An 11,456-nucleotide genomic window follows, 5' to 3' on the forward strand; every position below is an offset into this window, starting at 1 on the left:
ATAGAGGTTAGGATCCATTTATTTTTAGTTTTACACCTTGTTAGGACCGTTGGATTGAGGAGAATCAAAGGCTGAGATTAATTCATTATTTTTTTTCTTAGTGATAACTTCTTACTATCTACTGTTAATCTCAGCCTTTAATTTATCTCATCCAATAGTCTTAAAAAGTGTAAAACTAAAAGAATTTTAGACGGTATAACTGGATCATCTCTCTCTCTCTCTCTCTATATATATATATATATATATATATATGTTATTTTGACTAGCTATGAAGTCAAGAGAAGCAGCCCACGAAATCTGGCATTCAAGTTCAGTTCAAAGTCAAAAGATTTATAATTCTTAAATCTCAGCACACAATTTTAACCTTAATCTAAAGTACATTAGCTATGCTCCTAGTCAGATTCCACTATCAGAGGGAAGCATACATGAAATTACGTGACCCACACTCCACAACCTCAGCCATTAGCAAATAGATCATTATTATTATCTTCTATTTTTATTTGATTTGTTCCACTTTCTTGGTAAACAAACAGAAAATTCAGTCACGTAACAAGAACACAAGAGCATTATTGTCTAGAGAAAACCCTTTTTATTGCTTTAAAAGTCATTGAAGATGTACAAAACAAATCGGATTCATTGTGTTATAATATGCATACAGTACTATACAAATTAAATAATACAACAAAAGAATTTTGAAGGAAAAAAAAAAGCTATAATTTCTGAAATATTCGTCCAGAAACTCGACTGGCGAGTGAAAAACCCTAGCTTCAAGTTATCCCGCATGTTACGTGTTCATCACGTCATGGAGGAAATGAATGGTTAACCTGGAATATTGATGGTGAAGAGAGCCTGCATTGAATCATCATCTCTGATTAATGGCGACACCGAGTTGAATCACCGGACTCGGATAAGCGGCGGACCGAGGAAGGGTAGCGGTATAGTGCATTTCGTTCAGACGACAGGGCTGTCCGCCACGACCGGGGATGTTGGTGCACGAGGATCCCTCCGACGGAGGTATGGTGCCCTTCTGAAGAGACTGCGAACGGATTTCATGATTCACTAGCTTGATTTCTTCATGCAAAATTCTTGAACCACCAATTACATGATCTTGTAAAACAAGGAGGAGGATTAGGGGCACCAAAGCAATGTTGAGAACTTTCATTGTTTTATTTTGTGTGTGCAAATTATGTTAAGCTATGAGACATTTCATGTGGGAACGAGGGGTATTTATATTAGTGATAGGCTTATGTATGTATGTATATATATATATATGAAAAAGAAAAATTGTTCTCTTGCTTATTTGTTGAGAGATTTTGACTGTTGAATTCATGGTTTATGTTATTAATTGAATTTTGAAAGAAAAAAAAAACAATTGAATGAGGGTCTTAATTAAGAAAGAGATAGGAAAGGAGGGGTGCTTAAACTTGGATATCAAGGATTTTGCTTCCATGTGGGATTAAGCCATTGATGTTTGATTATGTTATTTTAAGAGAAACTGAGGCTACTTTGCTTTTAGAATAGAGAGTTCAGTTTTTCAAAGGAATAATACAAAAAGTAGTCCTCAACATTTATCAAAATAATCATTTTGACCCCTATTCTTTTTTTTAAAACCATTTTGCCTCCAACTTTTCAGGGGGGGAAACCCTCCATAAATAGAAACCATTAGTTGAGAATATTTTGACCTCAACATTTCAGTTTAGAGCAAAAAAACCCTTCCATAAATAAAGATCGTTTTATAAGAAAATTATAATTAAACTAGAAATGCTTGATGCAATGAGCGCAATAACAATCTTTACACAACGTTTTTCTCTTATGAAAAGATTACACAAACTCGCACATTATTACATCGGATTCGTAACCGTCAAATTTGCTGTTGAATTGATTACCGAATTCAGTGTCCATTTGAAGGTCGGAATACCAACGTGTACCCGTCGACACCACATGACGATTTCGAATAATACGGGTAACCATCAGGTTCTGCATTCCCCATCTGAATTAAAGATAGATTGGAAGAAGTCATTGGCCATTGAGTTTGGGCCGATCCATCGAGTTGTCCAGTTGCACAAGGTTGGTGGTTCGACTGTGGAGTATATTCCCTCAGTGTATCGAAATGTTTGCACGATGAACCACTGAAACTTCGTTGGAACCCATCAGCATGGTAACTTTGTGCTCCCTCAAACCTGCATGAGCCACATGAAGATCCCATCTCACCCGACATGCCCGAACTGGATGGAAAAGAAACATGGCGGGTTAGTAAGTGTGACCCATTGTCAAGAGCATGGAAGGCCGTTCCTGCCCGCCCTGTGCTCCCAACATGGTGTTCATCGTCAAGTAACTCGTTGATGATATCAAGATGTGGAAACTCATCTGCCAAAACACCTTGGGTCTGACGTCCAGATGTACGGGCTGGAAACTCATTCGTGAAGTGTTCCCGGGATCCATTACACATAGGCTTAAACAAATCAATATTTTGGATCTCACTAAGCAATGGAGAAGGATCAGAGTCCCTATTTCTACTGCCATTTCTTTGAGAATTGTCCATCCACTGGGAAGCATTCAACAGGATATCCTGATCTACCATGCCAAAAGGAAAGCCTGATTGTACAGAATTCGACTCCATCCCTTCGGAGCTCTGGGGTATATACACTGGTGCAGATCCCAAGGCAGGTGGTTGCAAGTATACCGGCAAAGTGTTGACTCCTGATCTTGGGGAGATCGGATGAGTAAAACCAGATGAACTAGAAGCCACGTGATTACCCATCATGGCATTTCTGTAAGATTGAGGAACATAACTAGTAGCCGCTGATGGCTCGGGACCTAAAGAGACAATTGCACTAGCTGAACGAGCTTGAAAAGGAGATGTTTGACCGATAGAAACAACAGGAGCAGCTGGCCTAGGACCAGGGATTAGAGCACTCGGAGGCCTTGGCATTACAGACTCTTGTGGGGTTATAGGTCTTTCAGTCAGTCTTAATGTTGCAGCCTTCTGAGTCTCGGATTTTAACGTACCATTCATTTGGAATGTAGTCGAAGATGCAGGTTGATCACTCTGTTGCAAGATGTTTGACGATATCTTCCTAACTGGAATCGAACCTAAACTGCTCGTACTCCTGTATTCAGACCTGAACTGAGCAGAAGGTGGCGGATTTCTGGGAGGGCTTCGTGGAGAGGATGGCTTAGCAGCAATCTTCTCTTTTGATCTTTCTAAATCAACCGCATCTGGGATGCTTGGTTTCTTTTGTAGCAAAACAACATCCTATCACATTGAAAAGAAAAATGTCAATTATGTACCGCATAAAGCTGGAAAAGACGAACAATCGTAAGGTAACAAAAAAGCTGACAGCCTAATAAGAACACGAGTATATGAATGCATCACCTTCTTAACAATATCCTGCTTAACCCACTTTGTCTGATCCGACAATGAAGGAACAGCAGCCTCAGACTCGGATTCACTGGCCTTAATACTTTCGGAAACTTCATTCTGGTCCCCAGCATCTAATGCAGGACAAGACTGGTTACCAGATTCTGTAATCTGATTATTGCCGTCACTTGATGATTTACTTCGCTGATTCTTTCCTCTACAAATTTAAAGAGCCAGATGAGATAAATACCTTGTCTAATCATTTTTAAGCATGGAAATAAAACTAAGCAACACTTTACCTGCTCGGTGATTTTTTATTGTGGTTCTTTGAAGATGCGTTCCCTTTATAGGGCCCATTCATTACCACTGATGGTACCGAGTCTGTTAGACATGTTGATGAACTATCATCCGTCATAGATGGGCTCCTCTTATCAGTTACTACATTTTGCACACATGATAGTCCACTTATGCCACTGCCACCAGATTCTGTGGGTAGATGAATTTCTGATGTATCTGTATCACAATTAACAGGACTAGAATCTTTGTCTTCTGAGTCAGGCTGAAGAACCTCAGTGGCACCATCAACCGAGTCGGAAACATCAGAAACATCGCCTAGAACATCAGGCTTTTCAGGCACTGGCTGCTTCACCATCATAGGGGCCCCCTTTTCATCATCAAGTACTTCTTGTTGCTTTTCCTGTGCTGCCACAATAGCCTTCTCCTCCCTTCCCTTATCTTTGCTTTTTCGATTATTTCTCTTTTGCTTAGCCTGCAGTATGTAACCATAGGAGAAATTGTGATGCATTCAGAACGTAAAAAAGCTTCACGATTTTGTCTCCACTCTAATGAAGGGGAAACACACACACATACACACATACAAACACATACAAACACACGCTTGAAATTGCTTCCGAAAGTAAATTAGAGGATCATTCTGATAATCACCCAGAAAAAGTAAAAATTGAATAAAAATAGATCTGGAATAGGTCAACCAGATTTTATCATTTTGTTTGGCTCAGGTGGCCAAAGGATAGTTTGTTTATTCTGATGTCAGCTGTCTGCTTCAAAATGTCCCATAAAGATAAAATAAATATGACAACAAAAAGGATTATACCTGTTTTTTCTTGGACTTTTTCTCCTTCTCAGATGCGCCTTGTTTAGCCTTCTGCTCACTGTCAGCAAGCCATGCAGCTTCTTCACGGATTAGTTCTTCTTGCCTTTTCAAAGCAATAGTCTCCTGATAGGCAACTTCTATATTGTTGCTGTATATAAGCCAAAAAATAGAGCATATACGGGTAGAAATAATAAGCATCAGAATCGTCCACTAATACTTCTTGGATTTTGCAGAACAGAAGCTTGATTCACTACAAGAAAATTAAGTATACAGTTTTTCAATTAAGCTCATCGAAAGAAAAGGATTATAAAATCATGACCAATTGCACCACCATCTAGATTTGTGCACATAAAACATCAGAAAACAAAACAATGCACTATTCCTAGAGAGTTAGCCAGTAATTTTATAAGATATATATTGCCCTCTCCCGTTGAAAGATAAAATACTTCCGTACTAGTGCAGTCACCATCCTGGATAGAGTTTTCATGGTGGTCGGACATATCATGCAGATATGAGATGCCTTGTGCGACACATACAAGATTCCAAGTCCCGATGACTAAGTTACAGTATTGATTTCATAAGAAAACTGCATGTTAATTTCTATTATGGGTTAATATACAAATTGGCTCTTGATCATACCCCTTTCATGATTTGCTGCCCTCAGGAAAAAAGTACAACTAGGTACCAAAGCTATAGTGCTAGAGAGTTTAATGGAATGTCATCTTTTACCAATAAAACATGACTCGTGGAAACTTTTACACGTACGTAAATTAAAAATTTATACCCTAACCTTAAAATAGTAAATAATAAAATTTTTTGGTTTTCTTTCCTGCCCCGCCACTGATCTCACTAGCCCGTATCCAGACTGCCAGCTAATCCTTCCTCTTTCTCTTATTCCTTTATTCTCTCTTCCTTCTCTTCCATTTTTCCAGATTTGTTCTTCTATTAAATTTTTAATTTAAATTTTTGTATTTTATTTTACAAATTAAAATATAAATTGCTAATATAGCATTGACTTTGACACATGTACCATTGGTTGCCAGGTCATGTCAGCATTTATAAGGCAATATTAGCCACCTGATTAACTTAGTTGACACAACACAAATTCAAGTATTTAATCGTATTTTTTTCTTTACGTAACAAATCATGAACATTAAACCTTCTATATTGAAGAAAACATTTAAAATTTGCAATTCCAGAAAAAGTTGTCTTGGAAAATATAGAAGAGAAATGGATCCACTGAAGTTGTACTGCAGCTCTCATCAAATATATGTGAATCATCAATTCCTTACGCATGAATCATCACGTGTGTCAATCCTAGTTATAAGGAAACATGCTAGTATTAGCTGAAAGCAAAGTAAAAAAAGTATGGTACCTGAAAATATGAGCAAGAACAAATATTTCCACTGTCCTGCGACCTAATTCCGTAAGACGCCGTTCATCACACTCAATTAAATCCGTGTTGAGATCCTCTCCAGAATTTCCATCCTACATAAAATGAAAAGACAGGATGAAGGGAAACCTGAAATACCATTTTCATACTGGAAAAAAAAATTAATGTACAAAGAAATACTTTGCTTATTGTAACTGTAAAAGAAAAACAAAAATAAATATGCCAATCAGGGGCTTGAAGCATCTTTCCACGAGAAGTACACGTGAACAGCATTAACTTCTACGGAAATAAAAGCATCAATTTGCATCGACACCAAGAGAGAATTCACATATGTGAAATAGAAATAAAAAAATCACTAAATATTTCACCAATCTATAATAAGTTTAAAATGGAACCCATGTAATGTTCTTACTCATTATAACCTACAATCATTACAGAAACTTACCTTTGTTCGGTTCTGAGGACCTTTCTCCTCTTTTGGAGGTAGTGGTTCCAAAGCAGCCCTTTCTAGGAGTAATAGCACATCATCCACTAACAAAAACATATCTTTTTCCACATGAACAATTGGAGCTGGCATTTCTTCAGCATCCAACAATTTTGACTTTGCTTTCTTGCTCTTGCTCTGGGCTTCTAGAGCCTTCAGCCCGCTATAAAGTGAATCCATTACCAACGTAGATGTTACTTCTTTCTCTATAAAAAAGTGCTTCACAACTACTTTCAAAATGACATCAGTTTTCTCCCTGGACATTCGATGCCGGGCATTCTGGTCAATCGCCAACCAAAAAGCACAGAAGCTGCAACAATTGCAGCAATTAGTTGCAGAAAAAAGGCAACAAAAAGAAATCAGGTGATAAACCAACAAGAAACAAAATCACTGAAAATATGCCATAAAAACATGAAGAAGCGTACAAAAGAAAATCATTAAGTCAAAACTAACTGAGACCACTTTAATACATAATGTCAAGGCAAGAAGGAATTTGATGCAAAAAGAACAAAGATGAAAATTTAAGCAGAAAATCAGGCAATAGTAATAGGAAATTACCAATTCATTAGAAAATCCTGTAAAAGTAAAGCATTCAAACATATGTTCTAAAAATAGTCAAAACTTGTACTCAGTTTTATACTTGAGTAATATATCATTAAAAGTACAAAAAGTGTAAAAACGTTTACCTTGACCACCTAACTTTGTCCTCTATCAACTTCCCTAGCATTTGCTGTCTCTCATCCAAAAAACGGCGACAGATTTGCTCCACATTAGTCAAATATACTCTGACAAGCTCTCTCCGATACTGACAATCAAGGCAACGGAAAGGACGGTCAGCTTTCTCCCTACAAATCCAAAACCAAATATTAAATCTGATCATCAAGGGGGGGAAACTAAATCAGGTGTAAACAATAACACAACACATCAAGTTGGTAGCAATATTCCAAGGCCATAATTCCAAAATAAGGAAACAAATCCATGCATGTGACCTTTTTTTGACCATAATGACCTCAATACTAAGCCAACTTTATCATAAACAGGCAGATTCAAACAATTATCAATGTACAGTTCCACCCTGAATATTAAATTTGCTAATACTGGGATTGCTTGTGTTAACAAGCTAAAGTTTATATATTTGATGCTACTACTTGTATAAAGGGCAATAAAGGTTATCTAATAACAGTATGAAAGCAATAGTCATGACTCATGAAAGCATTGTATGAAGCACTATCGGTGGAAGTTTGCATATCATAAATCTATGCTACTCAAACTTGGGTATGAGTGTCAGAATTCAGATATAGGTATGTCTGATGTGGGTATGTTTAATTTTTAAAAGTTTTCCATGCATTTGGAGGGCTCTTGTAGAGTCATATTCCCATATCAATGTATGAATGTGTCAAATACTAGTTCCGGACATAGGTATGCCAAGAACAATGGGGTCGAAGCAACATAGTCGTAAATTACTGATTACTTGATGACTTGAACTTGAGCTTTTATGATAAGTGTGTCAGATTCTATGAACCCATCATGAACTTTTGACAGCTCCATAAACTTTTTCCAGCCCCAATCATGCTCCTTCTTCCAGAATCGATGTAAAGTATCTGCAACCCAAACACAAGTTACTCATAGCTCACAATTTCTACTAGTGCTATTAAACTAAATTTGAGCCAACCAACCCGAATATTTTGATTTCTTTGGATCTTTATTCACGAAAGCTATTGTAAATTGTGCGAAATGATTCCATCCTGTCATGCAATAGAAGCAAGGAACTCTATTGAGTACAACTTAAGAGAAGAGTAATGATGATTATTCCAATGTGTTGTTTATGGAAAACATCAAACCTGGAAGCAGCTTCTCATGATTAGCAACACAGAGAAACAGAGAGAGATGATTGCAAACATCACAGCCTTGTGGATAAATTAAAATGTACCTGTAAACCATGAAAAACGGCTCAAAATAAAACTAGACAATTTGAAAAAGACATGGTTTTTATGAAGAATATTAAGCTTACAAGATATATATATTTGTGTATACAACCCACATTAAATTCCAATATGATGTCAAAGACTAGGAATTCCAGAATGACAATTATGAATTAGAGAAAACAAAGTAGAAACATAACAGTCAAAGTTATTTGAAACCCTGTACCACTTGTAGCCACCGACTTCAAACACATTGCTGCGAAGTTCCCTTTCATTAATCCGTGAAAAATTCTCTATCCTCCATGTATACTTTCCATATAAATCAGGAGGTTTCGGCCCTATAGAAGAAGTGAACACAGCTTTATTAGTTTTTATCATAAAAAGGAAGGAAGAAAACAATAATATATTCCAAAAGAGTTCATATTTAAAATGGCAATGCAAAAATGAGCTGGTTAAAAATTTGGTTTTTAAGGGCGCAAGGCGCACAGAGGCGCAAAAAGTCCCTGGAGCCTAGGTGCAGGATCGCGCCTTTCGTATGCGAGGCACACCGTTTGTAATATATAATATATATCAAGTGTAAACTACATTTTGTACTCAAAATAACATGATAAATAATAATATAGTTCTTTAAAGATCAAAATATTCAATACCATTACACTATCAACTAACAACACACAAACTAACATAAAAAACATAGTTCAAATAGAAGAAATATGAAGCAAAGCAAATATCACCATCTTAATGTTTCAAGTTGTAACACTTAAACAAAAAATAAAGCAAAGGCGTGCAATGGAGATGAAGATCACGGTGGTGGAGACGAGAGGCGTGCGATGGAGAAAGAATATTAGGGATTATGTTTGGTGATTGTATCGTGAGTGAGATTTTTTTTTAAGATGGGTTTTTCTAATATTAAAATATAATAATTTATTAAAATATTAACATCTTTAAAAAAAATCCAAAAGGCGCAAAGGCGCTGCTGCGCCCGGCGCCTAAAGGAGGTGCGCGCCTCTGGGCGCCTCTTGTAAACCGCCTCGCCTCAGCCCAGGCGGGCGCTATCCTCATTGCCTGGCTGCCCTCGCGCCTTTGAAAACCAAGGTTAAAAATAGTCTTTAAATATTCCATAGCAGAGTTTAATCTGAACTTTTAGTACAAACAAAAAGTCCTGAAAAAACCCAATACTTTTTTATGTATTATGCATCAGGAAGAAACAGTTTCTTGTCAATAACACTTCCTAGAACTCCAGATGACATTTAAAAGAGAAAACAAAAATATAAAGCAAAGAAATTGAAGTAAATAATTTATTAGCCCTAAGAGCCAATTGCTCGAATGGATATCATTAGTCCTTCAATTTTATGCGTACGGGGGCAAAAATTCAAAACCCCTCCTTTTCTTCCATCTTGTCAATTTGAATATATAAGGCTACCGGAGATAAAAATTAGGAGGAAAAGAAACAAGCGAGTGGTCAGAAAAATATATTCTCAATTTATCTTTTACGAGGTGACGTGTCATGAGAACCAGGCTTCAATACCTAACCTTCTATAACCAACCATCGATCGAGAGGTTAGAGCTTGAAAAACATAACCTCACATGGAAACGACAATAAACAAGTCAAAACCATAATGGTAAAATTACATGCATGCTTCAACGACCTAATACACCAATTGAAACTATGATTTAATTAATTTATAAACATTAGAATGCAGACAAAACGTATGCAAAGGACTATCCAAAATTGAATGCAAGCCATTTTTTAACCATGACATTCCACGATTTTAAATTACTGGATGTAAATATAGAAGTTTTCAATCTAACACGTTTCAATAGACTTTATAATGACCGATAATAAACATATAGCATACAAACACATGTTCAAAAGAATAAAGAGCATTCAAGATAACATGAAAAGGATCCAAGAGCATACCACCACCACCATCATCATCAGAGTCCCAGTAAGGAGGTGAGGTCGAAGGTGTTCCATTTTCGACCTGTTCAGAAGACCGCCACTCTACCAACATTTCCCCTGATCTGGAACCCCACTCCGAAGACCTTCCCACGCCTGACTCTTCACTTGAAACCCCAGCCATTTTGGTCCTTTAAAACCCCTTCCCACACTCCTTGAAATGCCACTCGCTACACATTCCAAAACATGAGAACCCACTCGAAGTTAGTAAATCTTGAACCATACAAAATTAGAAACATCATTTCCTTTTTAATTTTTTTATCATTACTGGAAACACCATTTCCATATAGGCCAGTGCTCCAAACCCAATTTTTTACCTAAATCATCCTAAAACACAAAAGTAAAACTACAATTATATCAAAACTTCCACGTCTGCTTACAATTAAAATTACCAGAAAACCAACTGATACAAACGTTTGAATTCAATCCACATGTATATAACTAATCTAACTACCCAAATTCGACTACTACAATTAGACAAATTAAATACCAAAATCAATTAAACCCAGATGATAAATCCTAATAAAATCAATAATCTTATCTCAAAAGTACATCAAACAGAATCTTATGAATTACCCAAATTGATAAAAACTATCTAATTAAGACCAAATTAACCCCATAAATAAATAAAAATAAAACAAAAACCATCAGATTGAACCCCCCCCCCCAAATCCCGGTCAAAATAAACCCTAAAAAACCCTCAACGGATTAAAGAAAACCCAAAATGACTCAGACGACAGCGTGAAGATCGAACCTGGCAATGTAAAAAAATCAAAAGAGATGTTCCTTTCGGTTCAAATAGAGACTATGGCAGCTCTAGTGAGAGAACGAAATAGATACAAAGAAAAACAGCAAAAGAGAGAACGCTGATATTTTTTTTTCTCCTCTTATTTTTAACATTTCGTCATTTTTTTTTTTTTGGTAACAATAGAGACATTTCACATTAACACCCTTTTTGTCTGGCCTATTGTTTAAGGGATTGTCTCAGGAAAGGCAGATTAATATAAGGCTAATATACAGCATTACCGGATACATTAAAATGTATTTAATAAATTTGGTTTAGCGGTATCTATTATGTTGACAACTAATAATGTTTTAGGTAGAAAATATGAAAAACTATTAAAAAATTTGGTAACCGGTAAACTTTGGTTATCGGTAAGTATCTATCCTTTTTATAAAAGTGTCCATACGTTTAACATATCAAGTAAATTTTAGCGGTTTG

At 36.5% G+C, this 11,456-nt stretch overlaps 1 protein-coding gene across 1 annotated transcript; it reads right to left on the reverse strand.

Annotated features, from left to right (window-relative positions):
• Window positions 1-1,747: 1,747 nt before the first annotated feature.
• On the reverse strand, window positions 1,748-11,117 carry LOC120164049 (TNF receptor-associated factor homolog 1a-like). Its single transcript, XM_039173813.1, has 13 exons — window positions 10,989-11,117; window positions 10,196-10,404; window positions 8,501-8,612; window positions 8,194-8,282; window positions 8,029-8,097; window positions 7,824-7,953; window positions 7,039-7,197; window positions 6,314-6,662; window positions 5,851-5,963; window positions 4,476-4,623; window positions 3,661-4,130; window positions 3,377-3,578; window positions 1,748-3,256 (listed from the first exon to the last, which is right to left on the reverse strand). Exons 2-13 carry the CDS (start codon window positions 10,356-10,358, stop codon window positions 1,892-1,894), a joined length of 3,369 nt encoding a protein of 1,122 aa, XP_039029744.1. The 5' UTR covers window positions 10,359-10,404; window positions 10,989-11,117; the 3' UTR covers window positions 1,748-1,891.
• Window positions 11,118-11,456: the final 339 nt, after the last annotated feature.

The sequence above is a fragment of the Hibiscus syriacus genome, unplaced genomic scaffold, assembly GCF_006381635.1.
Source record: "Hibiscus syriacus cultivar Baekdansim isolate YM2019G1 unplaced genomic scaffold, ASM638163v2 tig00111504_pilon, whole genome shotgun sequence".
NCBI classification, from domain to species: domain Eukaryota; kingdom Viridiplantae; phylum Streptophyta; class Magnoliopsida; order Malvales; family Malvaceae; genus Hibiscus; species Hibiscus syriacus.

Excerpts from the sequence above, each read along its gene's own strand:
- LOC120164049 (XM_039173813.1), bottom strand. The coding sequence starts at position 10,358 with ATGGCTGGGGTTTCAAGTGAAGAGTCAGGCGTGGGAAGGTCTTCGGAG. Across the intron at positions 8,613-10,195 it reads TGATGATGATGGTGGTGGTG|GGCCGAAACCTCCTGATTTA; the intron begins GTATGCTCTTGG and ends CTTCTTCTATAG. Across the intron at positions 8,098-8,193 it reads TCATGAGAAGCTGCTTCCAG|GATGGAATCATTTCGCACAA; the intron begins GTTTGATGTTTT and ends ATTGCATGACAG.